Here is a 25,843-nt window from a genome sequence, read left to right as displayed (position 1 = left end):
GAGGAGCACTGGTGAAGCCCTCTGTGCTACAGCTTTGCCACATTAGCAAGCTTTGCTTAACAGCAGCTTATCCCTCCAGGTAAAATACACACCTCCCAAAACACTGAGCTCCTTCAACTCTGGGTAAAAAGCAGTGTCTAGAACATGCAAAATTGAATTCTTTGTCATGCAGAGACATTGAAAAAAAGTGATTAGGACAAGAACCAAGACTTTTAGTAGTGTGGTAGACTAAGCTATTAACCTGGGCTGCTACTGTTGTCACTGTTTGTAGGGATGGGATATTTCTGCTCATTCAGGCCACCTGAAGGAGGTAATTTAATTTACCAGTGTGGTAGTCAAAGCTGCAATTAATCCTCTGACTTGCAAATGTGGTGAATGTTCATCAGCTGTCTCTAGTGATAAGGTGCTTCTGCATGGCACTAGGGGATAAGGTCAGTCTTGCTGGGAAGTGTGGTGGGTTCTGATTGACTTTGGGTGCCTGCTGTAGATGCTGAGAGGTATAAGTGCAGTTTTCTGGATTGAGCTTCACGGATCTCTGCACAAAATTACTGGTGAGTGTTTATTTCTACCTGCTAAACCCTTGTGCAGCAGCTTGGCTACAATTAGCAGAACAGAGCATGGTAAAAGCTAGCTGCTGAAAGTGTTTGTGTCCTTTCTAATTGTATCTGAGAATTCCTTTAGCTGTCTGATTGGTAAAGTCCTTTGAAAAGTGTTATTTTCAGATGAGGCAGTTGTATTTTTGCATGTTGAAGCTCTGGTGCTCTGATATTTAAGTTTGCAGCAGAGTTAAATGTGAGAGTAGTCTTTTTCTGGTCAGACTTTTCTTGATTATTGAGGTCTGGGCACCCATCCTTTTTTCCTTGGAGGGACTGGTGCCAGCTATGCTGAAATAAGTCTGTTGGAAGAGATGTTCTTGCTTTGGCCTGAGGTGACTTCTCATTTCCCCTCTGAAAAGAGAATTGCTCCTTTTGAGCAGTTTTTTAATTTCAGCTTTTAGATCTCTTTCATGTGAAGAGGCTGTGTCCTCTTGGGACATGGCATTTCCCTTTCCTCAAACCCTAGCTCCTACAGCCCCTCTAGCTGATGCTGCTTCCAGAAACCAGCTTTGTCTCTGTGGTTGAAGAGGGGTCTCAATCTGTTTCTAAGAAAGTGAAATGCCCCCTCATTCTTGGGAGTCTGCCTGTGTAAATCGTGTGAGCCCCTGTGTATTGGCCCAGGGCCATGAGGCAGAGGGGTATTTCCAAAAAGACTGTAAACTAGGGAAGGGGAGGCATAGAGCTGCTGGGGTGTGACCACTATCACAGCTGTGCTGTGCATATCTCAGCTTTGTGCTGTGGCCTCTACTCTGTTGGCAATTGAATTGAAATCAAAACATAACTCTATTGCTCTGATGCTCTGGCTGCTGAATAGCAGCATTGTGAATAAATCAGTGTTACTTCACAGAATTGCTTTAATGTGGCAGAATTGCAGCAATCAGGGTATAAAGTTAGATTTAAGAGTATCTGGTAAAGAACCTGATTGGCATTCAAAGGAAAACTGCTTTTGTTCACTCTTTCTGTGAGTGGGGGGTAAGCACCATCCAGAAGAATTAGCAGAGCCTGATGGCCAGGCTAACTCCTCGTTCCTGCTCTGCCCCTGATTTTCACCCTGTAGTCTTTATTGAGACAGTTGTGCTTCATGCCACTTTTTTTCTAGCTTTAAGAACACTTATTACTTTGGTTCTTAGGTCTGTGTGAGACTGCTCATTTCACTGTAAAAAGAGCTACATGGGCAGTAAAGTACCTTGCCCTACTCAATGCCAAACTAGCTGTGTTAAAGGACAGGAAATGGAGTTGCTCCACGGCCAGAACTCTGGGTGATAATTGGAAGGATGCAGTGGGATTTTTAACAGTCCCTCAAGATAACCATGTCTTGTCTTCTACAATGATAAATTAAGCCCAAATCAGTATTGCTGCTATTGATATCTCCTCTGTGTTGATCTTGGGTGCATCCCACTATCTTTGCTGTTGTTCCCATAACACTTCTGCTGCAGCCTTTAACCAGACCATGCTCTACAATCCTTGAACAAAAGAATTAGCCTACCTCTCTCTACCAGAGAGGGGCTAAGGAGAAAAAAAGATTGGTCTATTTTAAAAATAAAAACCCCTCAGGAGGTTGTTGTTACTGGCTGGCTTGTGAGGGAAATGTGTACTCTAGGTGTGTCAGGTTGGGGTGGGCGGGGGGGGGGATGCTGGCTCTCCTGGCTTCTAGAAGTGATAATGGGCAACAGGTGAACATTTGCTGATCCTGATCCTCAAGGGGCTGCATAGCAAAATTTCTGTCTTCAAACTACCCTAGCCATGCAAATGGTGACCAGGAAGGTTGATTAGAGGGGTACCTGAATTTGGTTTTAAATACCAGGTTATCTTCTAGGTATTCTGTTTAAAACACTAGTTTTTCAGGCAAGTTGAGTGTCTGTGATATTAATGTAATTGAATTGGTCAGATTTTGGAACCTCTGGAAACTTTCACTATAATGCCATGGATCTGTGACTTTTTTTCCCCCCCTCCCTTTGCTAAACCCTTAATTTTTTTTTTCTCTCTTCTTGCTCTCTTTCTTTTAGGCACAGAGACTTTCCATGTAGCATGAACTGGCAGAGTGAAAGAAGTCAAGGCTCAGTCATGGTATTGCGGGCACTCATATTTTAGTGAACTCTAGTAAATAGCCCTGTGAATAAATAACAAAAATACAATTTGTTTTTTTCAACTTCTTTAAAGACGGCAGAAAAAACAAACCTCAGCTTGCCCATTTGAAAATGGTTTTTTTTCTGCTAGGCGTATGCTAATTAGGATTTTGCAGACTCTGTCAAGAGTTATTCTAGTTTTATGCAGAACTGCCTTTAACTTCTCTAAAGTCACATTAGCATTGTCGGTCAAAAATAATGTCTCTGGCTAGATATGTCCCCTCAAAAATCATACAATGTCACTTCTTTATTGTTTTAAGGTAGAGATAATAGATATCTGAGAGAACTTGATTTATACATTCATTAACAGACATGGATGAACTAACACTTATTTTAATTTTTAGTGGTTTCTTAGTTGAATCTATGGAAGTCGTATTGATGCCTTTTCCTGGTCTTAAAATCAAGAGTCAAACACGGTTAGAGGGGAAAAAGGGATTTTACCTTGGCATTTATTTTAAGGATCCTTAGGTGCACCACATCCAGGTGGAATGTGCCAAAATGTACCCTGCCGAATATGCCCCAAAAGATTTGGTATAACATTATAGGTTTTACTAATTAGCATATCTATCAAAGATTCCCCAGTGAGAGGCTCAAGTGAGCCCCCCTCCCCAAGGAACCTTCCCCTGGATGGTTCTATCTTAGTTTACAGAATGTGTTCTGGAGAGGACCTTGGGGTCTGGTGCACACTGATCCCCTAACTACGAAGCTTCTAAAATGTTTAGTCTCTTAGCTTGACAAACAAGTCCAAGAATGTAGGGAAAAAGCATTAGGAATACAGAAGTTGTAAAAAGGTATAACAGGGGTATAAAAGAAAAGGCAAAAAATCTTCATGGCATCAGTACAAAAGAAACTTTCTGTGTCAGCATGTGGAAATTTATTTCAGTTTTGTGATGGAAAGTATAGCCTGTGGTTTGAGATCTTGCTGTGGTATGTTGGCACTAATCTGATTCAATCTAGATCAGACAAAATGAATCTATTGTTTCTGATCCTTAGGACAAATCTGTTGCCACTTATAACTGCCTATATGACAATTTCAGTGTAAAAGGCCTTTATGCTTCACAGCCTGGTTAAAGACACTGAAAATAGATTTTTTTTTTTCCCCCATTCATGAGCTAAGGAATTAAATCTGTTCTTAGGATCTGGCTATCCATAACACTAAGGTATTTCTTTCTCTGCCCAAAGTTAACCTGTTTGTACTGGAACATTGTATGCTTTGAAATATGCACTGTTGTCTTCAGTGCTATTCCCAAGAAAAAAGACAAAGGTCTAAGACAAAAGTGGCAATTACTGGAGTAACTGTATAGGACCATGTACAGAATTGCTTGCACCAGGATATTCCTGACATTCCCCTCAGGTGAGTAAAGAAGGGGGATGGAGAGAGCCCACAGGGAAGTAAAGTTCTGCCTTATCAGACTTCCTGTACAACTACAAAGCAGTATGACAAATAGTTTCCAGAGATCTTCTAGGTCAGCAATTTTGGAAGTCTTTCCAAAGCACCTTGGCTGTAATAGTAGCTGTACAACTTGGGTGTCTGCCTTTGCTGTTTCAAAAGCTCTTGCCTATCAGTACAACCATTTCCCTATGCAAAGCTGCCAAACTGGTTTGGTCCTGCCTGCAGAGTTCACCTATCCCAGCTTAGGAGGCCAGGAATGAGCTGGAAGAATCCCTGAATTTGTATGGTGTGAAATTCCCTCTCAAGTTTCATAAGCAAGATGAATGCATTTGGACTGAAATACAGTGGGAATAACAGGCCAGGGCACTTTCTTACCCGGCTTTGATAAGTTATTTCCACAGAAGCTGCAAGGTATTTTGCATATGTCTGGTGATCTCTCACCCTTTGCTTGTAAATGGTGTCCTGGATAACAATCTGGAGTTGTCTGCCAACACCATGGAAAGCTCTTTGGTTTTTGTTTTGGCAGTTTCCGTGGCTCTGATTTACTTACACGAAGTACTCTGTGCACTTCCCTATCCCAACTCCATAGCAGAGATCAGGCTCCAGGCAAGTTTGCCATCCTGCAAAGAATTTCATGTCTTCCAAAACTCCTGAAAATATCATTAGTGAGGTATCAGCAGCCTGAAGGCCCATGAGATTATTAGGGACATAAAGCAAGACTAAATGATCTGGGGAGATCAAGAATTAGAACCTGATCTCCAAGGAAGGTGTGACACTTGGGATGGTCCTGTGCAGGGCCAGGAGTTGAACTCAGATCTTTGTGGACCCCTTCCAACTCTGCATATTCTGTGTAATTGCTTGTCTACTAGCTATGGTGAAAAACACAGGTGGTTTCTTAATTGATGGGGCTTTTGTTACTTTGTTTTGCTTTCCTTTCCTTGCGTAAGAAGACTAACAAAGCATGATTTCCTCACTAGGGGTGCCAAAGGAAAGTTTCTTTTAATAGGATAAGAAAAATATTTCCTGCACAGCTCTAATGGTAATATTCTGTAAGTACTGACAGTATTTCAGGTAAGGAGTGTCTCTGGGAAGATGGGAAACTTCCAGGAAGAAAAATATCCCCCTAAAAACATCTGCTTCCAGTGTTTTCTGGCTCCTGTTCAAGCACAGAATTAGCCAAAGATGGTCCCACATTTACATCCACCCTCTGCTCTTGCACGATCCAAGGGGAGGCAGAAGGTGCACAGGAAGGGAGGGCTTTGTTGTTCATATTGTGGTTAGTCAGGCTTGAAAGGCGGCTCAGCCTCAATCTGAGCTGAACTTTGTTTTGGCTGATAGCTCTTATTCTGTCAGCACCAATTCCCCCATCCAAGTTCACCAAAGCAGTTTGTAGGAGCTCACACCTGGGTGCCCTTGTCAGTGGGGAAGGGAAAGCCATCAGCTCCCTCAAACATAAGAATTTTGCTCTCTCTGCTGGGTGAGAGCAGCAAGTACCAGCAGGGCAGAAAGCTTTATGGAAGGGCAGTGAGTAACAGGCAGCAGCAGGGATGACTTGGCACTTGGAACATGTCCCTGCCACTGTCCCACCCTCCTCTGTAGCTTCTCAACAAGCTGTTCTGCTGCTTGCTTCTCCTGCACTTCCTGGGGGCAGCCAGCTGCAGCACAGGCCGGGGCAGGGTGTGCTCTGGCTCCTGCTGAATTCCTCCAGTCAGGAAGGGAACAGTCCTGGAGAAGTCTGCGCATACAGATTGGTTCCAGCAGGCACTGGCATTCAGTAAACCTGCAAACAAATCCTGTGCCTCAGTGCTTAGCTGCTGGGGTTCCTACTTCATAGAAAGCCCTGTTGCTTACAGTATTACTCCAAGGAAATGGTGGGTTTGTTGCTGGGTTTGGTTTTTCCCCTCACTTGGAGTTTAGCCTTGCTAGCTTCCCCCCAACATAGCAATTCCTAGTGCATAGCAAAGATGGGTACAGAACACAGCATTTGTCAGTAAAAAGAGCAATTGTAGCCTTTACTGAACCAAGCTGAAGCATTAGATGACAGATTAAAGTCTTTAAAGCTAGGCCAATTCACATCTGTATTAACAGTGAAATTTGAAATGCTGTCTGCTGCCTCTCTGTACAAATTGTCAGATGCACACACATTGCAAATGGCAGTACTACTGGTGATGTACATTTTAGTCTTGATTTTTGGTTGTGTATTTATTCTTGCTCACGATGAGCTGCTCTGCAGTCATAAGAGCACAGGCATATGCACAGGGTCACCTCTTGGCCTGCTAGTTCTGTCAAAGGATGATGAAGCCTCTCTCCTCCATACCTTTCAGAGTTTTCTACCTTTTTCTACTGTGAAGTACTGGGTGAGAACGAAACCCCAAGTTGTGCAAGGTTGTGCTGGGGAAACAGCCAGGAAAAGCAAGTGTGTGGAGGAAGCATTTAGAGAGCAGAGGTTTTTAACTGTGGGATCTGAGATTCTTCACGTGCTAAAGGGGCAGTATAATTCTCTCTATATAATAGAGGAATTCTCTGTATATAATAGAGGAAAACCCATGAGAGCTATCCTAGACCCTTTGCTTAATGTTTGGGATTTCCTGCCCAGAATTGTTCATTTATTTCAGGCTTAAGTAAATGAAAAAAACATCAGCTCTATTGGGGTCCTGTAACCACAGCCTTGAGCAAATTGTGGTGCTCCAGAGCAGCAATTCCTATTGGTGAAAACAGAACCTTGGACAAAAGCAGAGGGAAGGGCATGTCCTGCCTCAGCAGCCAGGCATGCTGAGCTCTGGGCCCAAACCCAGCTGAGAATGGGATTACAGCAAAGGGATCCTAGCAGGTGGGTTATTAAGGTGAGCTAGTGTAACTCCCCAGAGCACCAGCTTGTTTGCTGTGAGGTCAGGTTTTGGAGGCAGCTTTTCCTGCCCATGGGTTTGGCCTCATAGCCCCAGTCTCCAGAGGACTGCTGCATGCCACCACAGCCCTTTGGCAAGTGAGCACTCCAGTCTGAGTTTTTTGCTCCTTTTCCCCTGCCCTTCACTAGTTACTTTCCTGCCTTCAAGGCTCCACAGACACCTCCCAGTGATGATGGCACATTGATGCACAAAACAGTGTCCCCATCGTGGAAAGGGAAATCTCATCTCTCTGGCACACAATGCTGGATGAATTATTTCCCAGCTGAAGTATGTTTGCAGGGTGTGCTTGGGTGCTCCTTTGAGCTAGTGGCAAAGGAAACCAAACAGGAGGTGCTAACAAAGGAGGAAGGGCCTGTCTGCAGCAGGAAGCTTTGAGAAGTAAGAATTTAAGGTATGAAAAGTTGTTGACTTGCTGTAGCTCACGTCAATCTCTGGCAATCCTGTGTTTATAGATCTTGCATCCTCTTCCTGTTTACATCACATTCTTCTGAGCTTTGCACCATGTATGTGAAAGAATCTTCAAAAGTGGACACCCTTTCTGAAATAGATGCTTTAAGCTATGAACTCTTTTAAGAGAAAAAAATCTTCACACAACTCTATTCTTGAGGGGTTTCTGGTGAGCAATTTCAAAACCATTGTTCCTTCATGACTTACAAGTGCTGCTCTGTGGCAGTAAAAATGTGTAGTACAATAAAATTGTTCATATGCTACCTTAGGTTTGAAATGGTAGAGAAAAGTATAAAAGTTCAAAATAACAGCATGCCAAAGTAGGGACTTAACCACCCAATCTCCTTAGGAAGATGTAAAGCCATGGCTTTTGAATGGACATGGGTCCTTTGAAGTTCTGTACCTAGCTTTCCTTGTAGGAAGAGCCAAGTTCAATTTCTCATCTGGACAGTGTATGGAATTTAACATAGAGGTCTTGTGTCAGCTTTGGGATTGAAGATCCATCTTGTACCCAGTTGTGAAAGACTTTGAAAGCCTGCAGCCTTAGGTGCTGTGACAACTGGCTGAAAGTACACCGTGAACTTGTGAGGCGAGGCAGCAGATGCTGAGCACACGATCTGCGTGCAGCAAGGGGGCTGCAACACACCAAGGGAAATTAATTTGTTGCAGATGCTCTGTGAGTGAGCCAATGAAGGATGGCCAAGAGGGCCATATTGCCTCTGACCTGTGTGCTACAGATGCTCATTTTTTTCCCCCCTCACCAGCTGTATTTTCAGTGTATGTGACGGATGAGAGCTCTCACTTGAAACCTTTTACTGTTATGTATGGTAAAGAATTGGGTATCCCCTGCATCCTTTCTGCTCTCCCTTCTCTATCTGCCCCGATGTCAGTAAGAGTAAAACAGACTGTGCCATGTTTGAGAGCTGAATATAGCAGCTAAATAAGGGAGAAGCTTGTTGGAGTCCTTAAAGCTGTATAGCAAGCATGTACTTTGCTAATCTTAGATGGGCTTTTATGCCAGCATTTCAAAAAGAGCTCTGAAAGATCCCTTTTCACCATAACTACAATAAGAGAAAATATAGGGGATGATTCTTGAGCCAACTTTTGAGATGGAACGAAAGCCTGTAATTGAAGTTCTTCTCCAGGTGCCTCAAGGAGGTGCAACAATACCTGGGAAATCAAACTGAAAGAACTCAGTCAGATTAAAAGGTTGAAGGCAGTTGCAGGATTTTACCTTCTCTAATTCACTGAGTATCTTCTATGAAATAGTTCTTTCAAATGAAGATGTTTCCAGTGTAACACTGGAAGGTCAAAAGCAGGACCTTGCACTCTTCTTGACTTTGCTTGTTCCCAAGCCTTCCAGGGGATGGCTCTTCGTAGGCCTGCCAAGACATTTTCTGCTTTGCAGTCATTTTGTTCAACCCTTCACAGCCGACCTCCTGAGTCTCAATCCAAGCTGTTGCTGAATGGAACAAACTTGACTCAAAGGATCCCCACCTTCACCAGTCATTGCACCTGCAGCTTCCTTAGAAACCAGTGGGAAGCCTGAGCACTCCTCTCCTTGGAAAGACAGTAGAGCCTCTTTGGCTCCTGTAAGACAAACAGAAGGAGAAAATACAGGAGAAACACAGCTATTATATCCCTATTGGGATAGAATCTCAAATGCTAGTGAGATGCAGCTCTTCAGGGAAGTCTAATCACAGGTTTTTACTGCTGTTTGGGAGGGGCACAGTGCTTTTTCTATTCTATCTGTGGAGTCCCACAAATAAGAGATAAGCAAAGTCTTTACTCCAGTGCCCTGGTTATGCTGTTAAGTTTGGCAGCCAGGGGTGCAGACAGTAAGGAACTGCCATGGAGGACAGGGACAGTCCCACTTTTTCACTTGAAATACTATTTCAGATCTGTGGGTTTCTGTTGTTGTCCTTGCACAATGTGGGAGGTGATAGCAGCCCAGAGTATCAGTGTACACTCTGGTCTTACGGGTCTGTAAATGCTGCCTGCTTCACTGGGCTGTCAGACAGAAATGTTAAGTTCATTACCATGGGAAACTACAGTCTTTTGGCTTAAACTGAGCTATATGGGAGTCCTAACCTAGCTACATTGGAGAAAGCAAATATTTTTCAGGTGCTGGAAGACACCAAATGGAGGTGAGCCTTGAACTTGGAAAGGAGCAACTCATCAGAGACCATGAGCATTTTCTGTTTGGTTTGCTCTGAATGGCCAGAGGACAGATAACTGATGAGCCAGTACTCAGATGTGGTCCTTGCTGATAATGCAGCATCAGCTGTCTGGAACCCCATTGCTCAGTGAAGTTGGGCAGGCTGTTTGGTTTCTGTCCCAAATACATGTGTTCTCAACAGGAAGAAAAATCGGAGCTGATACTAATTGCCACGGCAGAGGCCACCTGCATGCCTCTGGGGAGGGGAGGGTGAGCAGGCCCTGAGCACATGGGCTGGGAGAGGACTGGCCCTGAGCAGGGAATGCTGTCTGTGCTGCTAACTGGGCTGAATGCGGAGGACAAGTCAGTCTGGTACTGATTTTGCTTTAATGGCCATTGAGGCTTGCTGGGAGAGATGATTCATCATGTGAGAGGTGAAGCTCTGGCTCCAGACTGGGGATGCTAGTAGAGACTGAGAAGGGATAAACTCTCACCAGCTGGGAGCATATCATAGAATCATGAAATATCCTGAATTGGAAGGGACCCACTTATCCAACTCTTGGCCCTGCACAGGACAACCATGACATGGTTGTTGAAGTTAAAACCTTTCTGCCTGCAGAAAGTGTCATCTGTTCAGAAAAAGTTTTGTTCTTGTCCAGCATGTCTTGAGCCCTGTTCTGAGCTAAGATTTTAGGGCTACTGGCATCTGAGCAACAGGGCTGCTGCTCTGGTTCAGGTGCTAGCACAGCTCCCCCACATCTGAGCTGTGAATCTGTGCTGTAGGAACACATTGAATCTGATACTCTGATAGATAATAAAGCCAGTTGTTCCTGGCTCCCTACTTATTTTTTCAGGTGAAGTGCACTGGAAGTGAGGCCTCCATTACATGGAGAGGAAGGTGGGAATGATACCTGCATTTACATCTGTTGGAGTATGGGAAGAGCTTTGCAGCTGAGGAGTTTACCTATTACCAGTGAATGCATGGCATTTCTTCTGCATGGGCAACAGTGCCTCTCCTCCTAAAAGACACCTGGGAAAATAAGTGACTCATTTCTCATCAGGCTACAAGAATTTTGAAACCCCTCTCTGGGGTTCCTTCTACACTCTTCTGGGTGCCTCTTAATTTCCTGTAACAGTCCTAATCTACTTCCCATAGGTACCCATGGGAGCTTTGCTATTGACCTCAACTGGAAAAAGGATTGTTTCTCTCCCTCATTACGACTGCTATTAACTGTCATAGTTCTTGTCTGTCTCCATCCCAGGGGCCATTAATGTAATAGGTCAGAGAAAGTGAGCTCTGCCTCTGCCCCTCAAAAGTGTCCCCAGAGTGGGGATGGAGAGTGCTGTCTGTGTGAGAGGGAGCTGCTCTAGCTCCCCATCCACTGTGGAGTGCTGAGACCTGGGGCTGTCAGAAAGGGCGTTTGCCAGCATTTGCACCCCCACACGACATCTGGGAGAGTGGTACGGGTGACAAGCTGCCCTGACAGCTGCTTTTTAATTGCCTGTTCCTGAAGCAGCCTCTGGGCTGAACCAGCACTCAACAGCTTGTTACCTGTGTGTCCTCCATAGGTTTCCTGCAGAGCTGCTGGGTAAGAGAGGTGCTGAATTGACCTTGGAGCTTGCTGTCATCCTCTGCATTCCCAGAGTAACTAGGCACCAGAGCTAGGGTGAGCTGCCAATTTAATCAGTGCTCTTCCTCCCACAGTAGCGTCACAGAGCACTGTGATCTTTCTCTCCAGCACTGGGAATATCCACATATAAGGCCAGGCCTCAAGTGGAGGAACTGGAAGCAGATTTTGTGGAAAAAAATACAGGGATAGTGGAGTCCCATGAGTGTTCTTGGGGCAGGTCACAAGTCCAACAAGAAGGATGCTGGGTTAGCTACGGCACCCAAAAACCCTACCTAAAACCCTGCCTAAGTTTTAGCTACCTAAAGTAGATGCATGTAAGGCCAGAGGCAGGTGTAGAGCAGGCTTGTCCAGGTCTTGGACTGGCCACTGGAATGTGTCTCAGGTCATGGTGCCTTCCAGAGAGATCCCTTCCTTCTTGAAAAGCAGCCCCTTTGCTCAGTGACTGTAGAAGACAAGGGTGATGCTCATTCATCTGTGCTTGCTCTCATGTTTGCAGTGCCTTGGGCCAGCCCTTGCACAAGGCATTTGAGATGGGAGGGCATGGCAAAGAGCTGGTCCTTCTGGCATGGGCCAGCTACAAACACCTGTGTTGCAGCAACAGTCTCAATGTCTGGGTCTTGCCAGGTATATCCACACATGGCACTCAGCCTGAGACCAGCACAGTATCTGTGCTAAGTCTGGGACAGACCTGCAGTTAAAATCTGACTGATGTCACAGATCTCATTTCCTGATGTCTGTCCTGAATGTTTTCTTGTCCCCATACAGACTAAAAGGGATGTGGAAGAAGAGATAAGAAAAATAAGCTGCTGTGGTAGGCAACACAGTCTTCAATCCTGAGAGATCAAAAGCATCAAACTTCAGTCTGGAAAAAGATGTGGTGATGTGGTTTTGGGGAGAAAAGAAAATCAGAAAATGAGATTAGAGGAGTACTCATAGTTCTGCACACGGCCAGTATGCAGAGCCTGCTAAGAGCCATAGAGATCTGTAATTACATTTGTATGGATTATACTAATCCATGAATTTGTAGCCCATGGGACCTGGGCTAGAGAAATACAGAATTATCAGGTAGTGCTTTGTGATGTGCTAGTACATGTCTTGTGGCTTTTTTTCTTAACCCCAGGAGGACCTTTCTAGTAAGGTGTTGCTGCCCTCCCACAGTCTGGGTTCTGGTTGACAGTGATAATTTGTCTTTTCGGGAGTGTAGCTTCAATTGTACATTTAGGAGGCAGGAAAACTTTACCACCCTTTGAACTTGCTTTAAGGCACAGCATAATCAGGGATTTATTTATATGTAGTTCAGGAATTTGCTTATGTGTTCTTATTTTCTTACTATGGTGTTGGTCACGCAGATGCAAGCAATCTTAAAATCACTGATCACACTTTACATTGCTCACCTTTGGGATTAAACTCACCCCAGCTTCATCTGTTTGACTTCTAACATTCCTCATTCTCTGTCTTAACACTGAGATTTCAGGGTCCCAGCCGCCACAGGTGATGGCTCAGCTCAGGCTGCTCACTGGCATTTCACTGTTTGAATCCCAGCTCTCCCTCTTGGCTTTGGTAATTGCACAGATATCTCTGACAGTAACAATTTATTTAGAATTTTTTTAACTTGCTAATGTCTCTGCTGGGACAGAGGGAACAGTTTCATAAGCTCACTGAAGAGTAATATTCTCTAAAGAGGTTGGTGAGGAGTGTGGCTACTTACATATCCACCTGCAGCAAGGAGGTTGTGACTCACTTGTAACACCTTACACATTATTACATGAACTGAAAGAGAAATTTTAAAATCATCAGCATCATGGGATCGGGGCACGGGTTAAAGTAACTGACCCTTTCACTAAGCTGTTAAGCATCCTTCATGCCTCCTGAAACTGAGGATGCTGGAGGGTGTTGTGAGGTGAACATCTAACATATCTGGTACTGAACGCTTCAGGTTTAATGGAGAGCAGCAATGGGACAACCTCAGCTGGTAACACCAGCTCAGTGTTTGACTGGACTATGTTTTGTGTTAGAGTTCGTGTTGCTACTGTCTGCAGCCCACTAGTGAAGGTCACTTTTCTGTGGGTTCTGCAACCGTTATTTGTTGGACCTTGGATCTAGTCAAAGTGTTTTCTTTAAAGATGTACAAAAACAGGCAAGGCTGATGAGTTGTGCCAGGGAGTAACTCTGAAGAGTCTTTCTGAGCAATCACATGTTTCTAGGAATTCACACTGGGGGAAAAACCACATAAAGTGCATCTTCCATTTACTGGGGGCAGGGAAATAGCAATATAGTAATGGAGGGGCAGCAGGGCTCACAAGTGCCATTTGGGAAGTGTTAAAGCAGCAGTAAATGAATTTCTGAACTTCAGTGTGCTTGTGAACTGCTAACCTGATGTGACTGCTTCCTGGCACATAAAGCACTTTAAAACATGCTTCAGCATGCGATGCTGCCATCTGCTATGAGATGGTGGCATCTTCATGGTGGCTTATAACAAGAGGGTTTCTCTCAGCACACTTCATGTGTTCCTCTGTAAAACATGGATGGTTTCAGTACCCTGCCCAGACTCTTATTTCAGACCAAAGTGTCCAGGAGCTGATCCAGAGCATGGCCAGCCTTAGTCCCAGACACTAGTGGCTGTAAATTGCCATTAAGTTGGGGGGCACTGGGATTCAGTACTTCTGGCAAGAGATATGGGAGGATGGAAGAGACAGATGTACCTAGACTGGTTCACATGTCAGACACCCAGCACAGGTGTGCAGTGACAGCCCTGACCTCCTGGATTTAAAACACCCATGGCTGGACCTAGTTCAAAGTGTGTGGACTGATGGGTGTTAGAGAGGAATAGCAGCCTTTGGCTTCCTCCAAGATAGTCAGTATTCCTTATCCTGACAAAATTTAGAAAAAAGAATAAAACATATTTAAAAAAATAGAACTTGTTCTCTGTCTTAGTCACATAGTGCATCTGCTCTGGGCAGAAGGTACTGTTTGTTCCTCAATATTATTTGCCTGCTGCTCATCAGAGAGTCAAGAGAGGTTCTAAAACTTCTAATGAAGTCTCCAAGCTGGAAATAGAGAAGAAAGCAATATGGCCCTGAGGGTGGGGAGTGGGGGAAGGTGAGGAGAAATATCATGTTGTGTTTGAGATTTAAAACTCAGTCACATTTGCAGAGTAAGCTGATATCTGTGATTCCAAATGGCACGTGAGATGCTGCTTTGCCAGCACTCCTGGGGATGTGCAACCTGTTCCCTGGTTCAGTGGGGCTCAATAAAGCTGTTATTCCTTGTCTGCAGACTATTTGGCACCACCAGCTGTGGCATGGCTATGGTCGAAATGGGCTCCTAGAATCACAGAGCTATTTCAAAACTGGCTAAGCATTATCTGGCACAGATATGGATGTGCCAGAGCTTTCATACAAAACACGTCTGGTGTGTTAAAGTATGACTTGGCTCCGCAGAATATTAGAGATTCACTGGTGGAGTGAATTCTGAGGCTGATGTGGACTTCTCCCTGGTCCTACTGTAACCCTTTGCATCTGCTGCTGCAGAGCATCCTGTCACTTTGTGCACAGCCACTCTTTGGCATCGTGGGGAAGTGCAGTGCAGTGAGGCTGCCCAGCCACACTCAGAAGCTTCCCTGGCACAAAAACTACAGCATTTATGTTAAGTAAGAAAATGTAGACCTACTTTTACCAGCTAATTACTGTGTCAGAATCAGTTAATTAGCCCATGTCATGATGAAAACAGGGTCTTTTTATGTGCAGATAGGGATTAGTAGTATCAAAGGGCTGTGAGGTAGGGAAGGAGGAAGTGGCCCTGTGGATTGGATATTGTGCCCTCCAAAGAGGGAACTGCAGTCTGCCAACCAGTCCTGATTATCTTGCCCTTATCTAGACAATGTCTTCCCTGACTGCTGCATGAAATGTGGTACATCTGTCTATGAACCGAGGTTTACTAATCACTTCAGTCACTTCTCTTGGTTTTGGTGGGTCATGGGTGAGACAGTCCCTCCCTCCCTCCCCCTCTCAGTGTGAAGCTGATGAGACACAGTGGTGGGAGTGGCAAACTCCTTATTCCTGCCCCTGAGTGGGTGGCATGGAGGGTGTCTCTGCTGCCTTGGACTGGGCCGCTTCTTGGCAAGAGTATGCTACTCATTTTATCAACTAGGAGAGAGAATAAGAAGGAACTGAAAAAGGTGCCTCCAATGTGGGGTGCAGGATAGAAACGAGCAGTAGGTGGAGGAAACCCTTTGAGCAGGAGGTCCCTGTGCAGAGCAGGTAAATGGTGGGGAACCACTGTTTTTTGGATTCTCTCCACCCTTGGACACAGGTTTTTATATTGGTTAATGAACCTGGGAGAAGGTTTCAGCTGGGGGCAAAACGTTCATGACACTGTTTTGGATGAAAGATTAAATAAATAAAAAAAAACTAAGGTAGAATTTTTCTTAGTGAGTCCAGTTATATCATTGCTGCTACCTTGAAATGCTGAAGTCCCTGAGCTGAAGGATCCAGGTTTTTACTTTACTGCTGCAATGCCTACCTTCTGGTGCAGTTTCTGTGTCAAATGTCATCACTCCTGTTACTTTATGGGTACAAAAGAGATGAACTAAGAGAGGACCATTTTATACCAGTTTCAAAGGGTAAAGGCACATGAGGATCCTAAGCAGAGTTCAGATGCTGTGGTTGCAAACACTGAAACTCTATCTTCTTGTCACCTGAGGCCAAGCTTCCCTTAAGCAGCTCAGGTGATACTCCAAAAGTAATTTGTAAACTGCTTCTTGGGCTTAAACCTTATTGTTTGGGCCAGAGCTGCTCGTAAAGGTGCAATTCAGAAGTGAAATGCACTTACTGGTTGCTATTACAAGAATCCAGTGTCAGTGTCTGTCTAACCTTGGGTTTCTCTAGCATTTTAATAGCAGAATGCTGGAGCCATGTCAGTGGTGTGCCTCTTGCCTGCATTTTTTTCCTGGTATCGCTTTGTGACTCTCCTTGGGGAACTCCACATGATCCTGCACAGTTTAATGCTCCCTCCAGCAAAACCTCTTAAAGGATTACTTTGACTTGTGATTAGAAGTGGCAGGGAACACTTGGCAGATCTGAAACTCGACAAAGTAGTGCAGTTGGCTGTCTGGGATTATTTTTTTGTCCCCTCTTATCACAGAATGAGTGGGGTTGGAAGGGACCTCTGGAGATCTTCTAGTCATCCCCCTCCTCACCCTTCCTCAGATTCAACTATCACTTATGTTTTAAAGTTGTCAGATTGCAAATGATGCCAGGAAGGGCAGGTGGGGTTTGGTTCAAGACCCAGTATTTAGCCTAGGAGATGGTGGGAATGCTTATATTAAAGTGCAGGAGAAGCTCTCCTGTTGACAACTGTCCATATAAATTCTTGTACTGTGTCCTTTGCTAGAGAAGGTCTCTATCTGCAAGGGGAAACCTGAAGAAGGAGGCAAGGTCTTCAGAGGGCATCAGGAGGTGGAAAGAGCAGCTGAAAATCAGTATCAGACCCTTGGGGGAGTAGTTGAGGCTGGAGAAAGGGGAGCTGCTCGCTGGACTCATCCATGTGAGGGGCTCCTGCTGAAACTCATTCCTTTCCAGATGCAGAACAACACTGTTCTTCTATGTGGGGGTAGTTAAAGTTGTGAAGTCTTACTTCTGTCCCCCAAATTGCACGAGAGAAGTTGTTCCACCTCTTTGTGACTCTTTATGTAACTTCTTGGCCACTGGCTGGGAGTTGCTGGGGCAGTTTATTCAATCTGTGTGAGAATTAAGCAGCATTTAGTGGCCCACTGATATTTACAAGAGCGTACGGTTGAAATCCTGTCACCAAGTCATAAGGAAAGGCTTGATCTCTAGTGGGTGCTGACTGTTGCAGGCTGTGTAGTCACCCACATTCTGCCTTTTCCTATGCCAAACGCTTCATGGAGGATGTCTCACAAGCTTTATTTCCTCTGCATCAATCCAGGGTTATGCAAAGCCCTGACTAACTGCAGAGGACCATGTTGCCTTTTCAATTACCCCAAGCCTCCCTGAAGCACTGTAGGCATTTTCAAGATCAACCTGGTTTCCAAAGGCAGAGACATACATGAAAAAAGGGTCTGAACATTCTGTTCCAGATGCACAGTGCATCCTTGCCTAGGGGGTTCCCACAGACAGGCCAGGAGATCTGACTGTTTGCTGGTGAGTGGTGGGTTCACCAAAACCAGAGAGGCACGTGGGTTTCATCCTAGCATTAGCAAAGCAAGAATCACCAGAAAGCTCATCTGGACAGACTTGGCAGCATGCAGTGTTTTAAGTATAAGGGCATTGGTAAAATTTACTGGAGACTCAGGTTTACATTCTCAAATCACTGATGTGCTTAAAAGCCCTGAAGGACCAGGACCTGTGCTCTTTCATCTACCTTCAGCACTGGGCAGCACTGCTAATTGCTAATTTGGGGATAGTTTGGAGTCACCTATCAGGTATGAGAGGTTCAGCTCTCCTGTTTCTCTAAAGCCTTTAACAATCACTAACTGAGCTGCACAGTAATCACCCAGGACTGATGTGTTAACTCCAGCTGAGGCTGGTACAGTGCTGAAAGCCCGTGCTCACACAGCCCAGCTTTGGTAGGGTCAGATGGAGATCCAGGCTATCCTTGACTTTTGAATCAGCTTTTGTTTTATGTCCAGGCGGATGAGTTTGCTTTGCCCCTGCAAAGATGGGAAGGAAGGTGTGTGAATGTACCACCGTAGCTGATGATCCCCTGTGGGATCCTGAGCTTCCTAGTTCAGGCTGTGTGGTGCTGACAGGGTCCTGTAGCTCTTCCTGTGATTCTGTGACGAGATTAACTCCTCTGGGAGAGCTGCTGGGGCAAGCCCCTGCCTGCCCAAAACATACTTTTTGCCTCCTACTTCAACCAGTTTAACTAAACTTTCTTGCCTCTCTGGTGGTGTTCTACCAGTGCTTTTTGCAGTGGTGGGGAGAAGATTAGTAGATACTTTGGGTGTGGGGTTAGAGACAAACAGCTCTGCTCTCTGCCTGGCTGGCCTCAACCTCTCAAGAAGCAGATGTGTACAAGGCTAGGTTTAAAACAGCTTTCTTTGACCTGAGCCCTGGGGATCCTCAATCCCTGACAAGCATGCCTGCCTCCCCTGAGCATCGGGCTTCGGGCAGGCTGTGACCCAAAGCAGTGAGGGTAAAGCATCTGGGCTCCGTTTATTCCCTTGGATGGAGGATGTGTGCGAGGAGGGGGGGGTGTGTGCCTGTGCACATGTGCAGAGTGCAGGGGTGAGCACTGCCACCACCACTCGTGTCCCAGAGCTGATGTGCCAGCCCATGGCAGAGGCAGGATGCTGTGCAGGGAGATCAAAGAGGAAAGCTGAAATGAAAAGATGAGTACCAGCAGTGGGGAAAAAGCCTTGAACTCCAGCATGAATTTTGTTCCTTTCTTTCAAATCAGTGCACCACTCAGGACATGCACAAACCATATGTTAAAGGTGTTAGAGGGATGAATGTGGAGCACACGTGTTTGCCTGAGCCTTTACCTCAGAGTGGACTGACTGGAGAAAAAGATAAGTACCCTGGGAGCTCCTGACCATGAGACATCAGACACTGCTTAGGTGTCTATAGAGGACTGTCTGTGCACAGGAATTGGCAATATTTTCTTCTACTGATTCAACATCTAGAGCTAAATAACACTGGGTTCCCACAACCCAGTGACCATTAACAGTTTGAGGTGAAACTGAAAGTTTACTAATATCTCTTGCAAAAGAGAAGCAGGTTCTGTTACCAATTTATGGGGAAAGTGAATAAAGAAATCCCTAGAAGATTTTTCTGCTGACCTCAGTATATCTTCTGGGAAGAACTTCGTAAAGCCCAAGAACTAAGGCTGCAGAACAGGAGACATTAACCACGTGATTTATTTCTCTTTCAGAACACAGTGTTGCTCATTTGTTTTTTTGTTTGGTTGGGGTTGTTTTTTTTTTTTCTTTTTATTCCCCCACAAGTGTAGACCAAATCAGTACTACATTTCTAATTCAGGATATTAAAAACCCCCACCTACAGAAGGAAATAAAGCTGGTCATGCCTTTTGTTCCCATGTCATAACCAGGGAGTATTACCGTGCTGGAAGAGCTGCTCTGTGTTGCTGCCTTCAGTTCACAAGACTCGAGAAGAGTTCCATGGACAACTGGGTGTTTGGTACAGCTGTAGCATGTATTCATTCAAGGAATTTGGGGTACTTCATGAGAAGACAGAGAAGAATCATTTTGCATCAGGAATAATGGAGAGAGACTGGCTTCACTTGCTACAGTTCATTATAGAAAATCAGCAATGACAAATCACGCATGCCTGTGAGAGGCAGGGTGTTCTTTTCACCTCTTCTCTCTCATTTAACAAAATCAAGCAGCACTACATGGATCAGCACTCTGAGCCAAGACAAGCAGTGCCTGATGGCTTGGTGCCGGTTGGGTTTCTTTGGGTTTTCCTCTCTTGCAGAGGATGATGAGCAGTGCTGCAAGCGTCTGTGCCATCTCTCAAGCTGGAGTGCTGTCCAAGTGCTGTGGCAGTGCCTCTGCTTCCCGGCCACCAAGTCTGGTGGCCTGTCCTCCTTGCTACTGCACCATGACATGTGTCCCTAACTCCCTAGCCCATTTAATCTGTGGGCACCTGGGAGGGAAGAAATTTGGCTCATAACCCTAGGCTTCTCCCTGGTCAGGCTGTGAAGCATTTTGTAATAGCTTCACTCTTTGCTTCCTGGCAAAGATTTACAAGAAGGCCTTCCCTAGCATTTGCTTTCACTTGCCCTTTTGAGCTAAGGTCAAGATCAGAGAGTAGGTAAAATAGGCTTTCCCAATTTGCTGACACCCAGCTGTTCTGTCCTCCAACTCTGCCTCTGAGCTGAACAACAGCTCATGAAAGCATTTCTTCTTTCTGTGCCTCTGTTTTTTTTTTTCTTAAGCTAGTAAGGAAAATGCATATATTTAAGGTAAAGCACTGTGGCTGTTCCTCAGTTCTACAGGTATCATGCAGGCTGTATAAAATTGAATTGTGTCAATTCAATGGCACAGTGGTGCCAATGTCAATGAGTCAAGTGCATTACATCTGGGATGCAGAAGGGCTTTAGTCACAATTTCTGGGGGAAAAAATCTCAATGGATAATTACGCTCCCTGCTAAAAATTTTCTTTTTTCCTTTTTTTTCTCTTTTCTGTTTGGTTTTTTTTTGGTTGTGTTTTTTTTTTTTTTTTTTTGGTTGTTTGTTTTTTTTTGTGATTTCTGCTACATGAAACAACCAGTAGGCATTGCAAATCTTTCTCCATGTAAATATTAAAGGACATGAGTGGGTCACACTTTGGGCTTTAGTTGGCAGGCTATCTGTGCTGAACTTTGCTGGTCTTCCTTACAACTTAATTTAGTTTGTCCTAATCTCCAAAGGGCTTCTTGTTCCTCTTTTCCTGAAATCTTGCTTGTTTTTAATTTGTGGGGGCACAGCCAAGTTGTTAGTGCTCATAAAGTCTTGTCAGTGCTGTGTACAGATGCAATGCCATGTTCTTGCTCTTCAGAGTTTCTCATCTCAGGGAGGAAAATAGCCTGGTCAACCATTCAGCTGCTGCTCCAGGAGCTCATGTTAGTGAAACTAAAGGAGTAAACTGTGATGCAGTCCTGAAGAAGTTCTATCTGTAGAGCTGTGCCTGGCTCTCTGCTGCTGCTCCTGAGCCTTGCCCTGGAGCTGCTGCTACAGGGAATCCTGAGAACTCTAGGTTTGTGATTGAGCTGATAGACAAAATCTTAAGCCTACTTGACAAGAAAACAGAGAGGTCTTTCCTTTGGTGTTTCAAAGTCATTGTCAGAGAAGTAATAAATTCAAGGTCATTTTCTTCTGGTAAATTGGGTCATCAGTGTGGAATGGTTTCTTAATTTTCCATTTCTCCAGTGAGATCTATCATGTGTCTACTACCTGTGCTTTAATATTCTCTCTCTCTCTTGCTACTTAATAAGCACCCATACAGGAATACTATTATAAACTATTTGTTCAACTTTGCAGGTGATTACAAGAACAAATAGTCTAGTGTTGTATTGACATTGTGTGTCCTTGACAATGCTCCAACAACCCCTTCCCAAAGATACTGTTCTTCCAGATAAGGCAACAGGGAAAGTGTGACTGAATATTGAATATGCAGAACTCAAACATTTCCTTACTCACTCAATCCCAGATGTTCTTCTCCCAGCTCTCATATCCAAGTCTTCATTAGAAATTTGAGAGAAATGCTTTGCTGTGGCTGCTGGCTTGGCTGCTTTTCAGGTTCAGGCAGAATCTCCTTTATTCACAGGCCCTTTTTTCTTCTTTTTTTTTAATACTTCTCCAGAAACTTGTATTATCATCTTTAGCAGTGCAGAAAAATATCCAATATTTTAGAGCTTCTTTGTAGCATGTTAATCTCTGAGACTAAAAACCAAAATCTCTTGGTCCCAGTCTCATTTTCAATAGGATAGTAAACTAAGAGGATACATGAGGATTATTCTAATCTCACCCTGGAGCTCTCTCCAGCACTACTGCCTATCTGGGACCCATTATTGAACTGCCTTCTCCAGTGCTCTAGAAAACAGGCACTTATCTTGATTTAACAACTAATGATAGCAAAAGCCTGAGCTGTCATGCTTTAGAAATAATGGATTAGCTAATTGATTGTGAAAAGAAATATTAGGCCGGAGCTGAACACCCTTTGGAGTGCTCTCCTTTCCTTGCTTCCACCTTTAGTCCCTTGAGAGTATGTTTGTACACTAGTGGGGGGGGAGAGGGGGAGGTGTTCAACACAATCAACTACTCCCCCTACAAACCACATGCAGGAGACTGCTGGAAGTGAGCTGCTTTTCCTCATCTTGCAGCTCTCCTGGAGCAGTCCATTGTGTGTGCTCTGGAAGAGCAAGGGAGCTGGTGAAGGGTGTGAAGCACAAAATTTGATGAGGAGTGACTGAGGGAGCTGGGGATGTTTAACCTGGAGAAAAGGAAGCTCGGGGTACCTTATCACTCCTTAAAACTGCCTCAAAGGAGGGCGCAGCCAGGTGGGAGTTGGTCTCTTCTCCCAGGTAACGAGTGACAGGACAAGAGGAAATGCCCTCAAATGCACTCTAAGTGCCAGGGGAGGTTAATGTTGGATATTAGGAAAAAATTCTTCACTGAAAGGACTGTCAAGCATTGGATCAGGCTACCCAGGGAGGTGGTTGCATCACCAGTGCTGGAGATATTTAAAAGATGTGTAGATGTGGCACTTAGGGATGTGGTTTAGTGGTGGACTTGCTTGGCAGCGTTGGGTTACTGGCTGGGCTCAGTCTCAAGGTCTTAATCTAAATTATTTTATTATTCCATTGCTGTGGCAGAAGACAAACACACAAAGCCTTATTTGTCTATGTAGTCTTCAAACCTTTTGGGTCTGGGCTCTTGGCTAGGGACAGCACATGACCTGGGCAGAAAAGGAACTTCTTTCTGGAGATCTTCATTGTTTGCAGGTGGTGGGAGACCAGTCCACCCAGAAGTGAGAATTCTAGCAAGGATGTATGAAACTGGTGGTTGGGACACCATACACACTCTCCTACCTCTCATCATGGCAATGAACATGTGTAAGAATATAACTTTGACCTCATATACTGCTGTAGTCAATGCACAGTCACACTAATCTCCCTTCAGCCCTGATCCATGGGTGAGGAATCGAGGGAGGGCAGGCAGGATTCAGTTGCACAGCAAGACTGAGTCAAGCTGGGACCCAAGTGCAGGTTTTACCTGTCTGTACAGCTCACTGTGTGATACTTATTTCTCCCTCTCATACCGAAAACAGCTACATGTCAGACTCCAGTCTTGAGTATGTCTTTAGACTGCTTCCAAAAGGCACAACAGACTCCCCCAAGCAGACGAATTACTGCTGTCAACAGCACAATAATAGTCACACACATGGTTTCTTTCTCCTTTTCTCTCCTCTACTCTCCATGATGAAATTTCTAAAATGTTGTACACTGCACAGAATGCAAACAGACATTGGGTTAGTTAAAAACATATTTCTCTTTATTTGAAAGTTTTCTATTCACAGATAAAAGGTAGTCAATACATTGCATAGTATACCTTTTGTTTAAAGTATGTTTATTATCAATTGTGTCTGAGAAAAGGGATGGTTACTGGCTCTAACTCCCCACAACAAACAGTGAAGTTAATGGAGTAATAAATTAAAGGAGTAGTAGTAGCCCACGTTACATATAAAATAGATGTTAACAGATACAAATGGAACATGAATGATTCAGTTTCCTTCTCCTTAGAAATTCAGTGTCTTATTAGAGTGGTTGCCTAAGTTGAGTTTTTATTAAAATGCCGTGGTGCTCTGAAGCTTTGAAACACAAAAGCCACATAATTTTTTTAATTGAATGGGAATGTCTTCAAGAAACCTCACTAGTGGGAATGAGGGTGCTGTTCTCCTGCCCATGTGATGGTTGGGTCCTATTCCTATTGTTGAGCCCTTGCTGCTGCAAGGAGGCAGACTTGATGCTTCAGCTGTAGCTGATGCTGGCTCTAAGGCACTTCTAGGGCCTAACAACTGTTCACATTGCAGGCACTAAGTATTCAAAGGACAAAACTCCACAGGGTGGGAGAGTGGGGTGTCATGCAACCTTAGTTTAGTGTACTGGCCATCATCTCTGGGCCTGTCCTCATGGTCCTATATAAATGCTCATTGCTGGCAATGCAGTACTGGGCTCTCTGGGGTATTGAACCAAAAGAAACAGTTTTAAGAGAAGTATCTTGTCAGTGTGCTCTCCTTCCTGTTTACCTGAACTCATGTGGGTTTCCATGAGTTCTTTCTAGCAGGCAGGTTTTCCCATGGAGTTGGTCCTGTGTGTGGGCCGAATGTCAGGGTGCCACCTGCACTTGTCTCCTGCCTTGAGCTGGAGGCAAACACCTTGTTCATCTGTTATGGGGCACTTCAGAAAGTGCCAGAGCTATGGTGGGGAGGTAGGTATTGAACAGGGACACGGAGAGAGAAACTTGTCAAGCAGAACAGCGAGAGTTCTCCATCAGGGAACCAAGTACCAGAGTCTATGCAAGCTGGAGCTCCAGGAGTCTTTACCACAATGTGAATGCTGGCCCATATATTACTCAATGAGAAAAGTCAACCATGTTCTGAATTACAGGGTTGTAATTCAACCCTGAGGATCTGATGACTACAGAAACCACCTGAGCTCTGCTGCCCTGGTTTGACAACCATATGCCCCTGGAGGCAATTTTAATCCTGTTGTATGTCTCAGTTGCCTGGCACTTTTTCCCTCCCTCCTTCTGTACTTAACACTGAGGTAGAAGTTTCAACTAGCATCAAAACACACAAAAAATGAACAGAATCTGAGTGGGAAAGTAGTCCAATGACCTTCAAAATTTGCAAAAACACAAGGTGGCTATAAATGAGTAACTTAAGTAGAAGAGTAATTCTAAAAATGTCAGAAAAACAGTATCAAAAAAGTACAGTACTGAGTTGCAAGACATTTTCTATTGTATTTTTTAAAATTCAGAGGTTTGGTTTTTTTTAAAATTCACCCTCTGCAAAAAATGGCAGGAACAGAATTTTTAATGGTATCAGAGATATACTGGTATCAAAGTACACATGGATTTTTGAAGACATTAACTCCTTTGAACAATTATCCAGTTGGCTTCAGTTGAGTATTGCTTTTATTTCCTATAAAAATACAGGTTTAAGTAGGTGTGTGTGTATATATCGACATATGTGTCTTGCAAAAAAACCTGCATTCCTTCTGAAGCTTGCAAGGAAGATCAAAGTAATGGTAGTAATCTTTACAAGGAGACTTAAATGAGTTATTGTTCATACTATATTTCAATATATGCAACACAAGTCACCAGCAAAGGATTTTTTTTTTTTTTGCCTTACAACCCCTGTAATACTAAAGAAAGTTTATATTAATACCTAAATAAATTGAGTTAAACTACTGCTATAGGGGCTGCTGTTAGTTACCTCCACTGTACTTAATACCACAGAGCAAATGAGGTCCAAATTTCAGTAGAAAGAACATGGTTAGCTTGAATTTCACCCGATTGATTTAATTATTGGCAGCAATGTGAAAATACATTCAGTGTAAGAAAGCTGTTAAAGCCAAAGGAAAAAAAAATCTTATTATTCTTAGAGCTATTTTCCAAGAAATACTAGATGTTTCAGCTTTAATGCTGCATTTTAAAATCAAGAAAAAAAAAATCCACAAGTAGAGGAAGACAGTGTTTATGAGCCTTCAAGGAGAACACTTCACTGACATTAAAGGCAACTTTGCAGACTCACTTGAAATGTATCAATTTGTAATCTACACATTTACAGGAGCTGCTCTGCTCTGAAAGCTGTTTCCCAATCTGTGCCAAAACGTGAGGCTGCGTAGCATACTTCTGATGATAGACCTCCAGGCTCTGTTTCTCCATAATTGATTTAGTTATTAGTTATGCAGGGGAGAGAAGAGATCCCTGAGGCTTAGTAAAACAGTATTCAGTTACTAAAAGCAGCCCTTTGTGAATTAATGTCATCCTACCAGCTCTTTCTGCTCATTATTCCTTCAAGTCTTGTTTTCCTGGACACCAGCTGTCACAGAGGAAGT

At 44.2% G+C, this 25,843-nt stretch overlaps 1 protein-coding gene and 1 long non-coding RNA gene across 2 annotated transcripts in view; one reads left to right on the top strand and one right to left on the bottom strand.

Moving 5' to 3' along the window:
- The first annotated feature begins 437 nt into the window (after positions 1-437).
- Positions 438-2,731, top strand: LOC138108112 (uncharacterized). The gene is made up of 2 exons (XR_011149864.1): positions 438-551; positions 2,603-2,731. It is a non-coding gene; the product is annotated as an uncharacterized lncRNA (long non-coding RNA).
- Positions 2,732-23,274: 20,543 nt separating this feature from the next.
- Positions 23,275-25,843, bottom strand: part of DISC1 (DISC1 scaffold protein) — a 191,732-nt gene continuing 189,163 nt past the window's right edge. Inside the window, 1 exon segment of the mRNA XM_069010268.1 lies at positions 23,275-25,843. Coding sequence (XP_068866369.1) covers positions 25,802-25,843 — 42 coding nt within the window. The 3' untranslated portion in view covers positions 23,275-25,801.

Source organism: Aphelocoma coerulescens, chromosome 3, assembly GCF_041296385.1.
Source record: "Aphelocoma coerulescens isolate FSJ_1873_10779 chromosome 3, UR_Acoe_1.0, whole genome shotgun sequence".
Classification (NCBI taxonomy): domain Eukaryota; kingdom Metazoa; phylum Chordata; class Aves; order Passeriformes; family Corvidae; genus Aphelocoma; species Aphelocoma coerulescens.
Note: the sequence above shows the minus strand (reverse complement) of the source record. Positions and strands in the feature narration are given on the sequence as shown.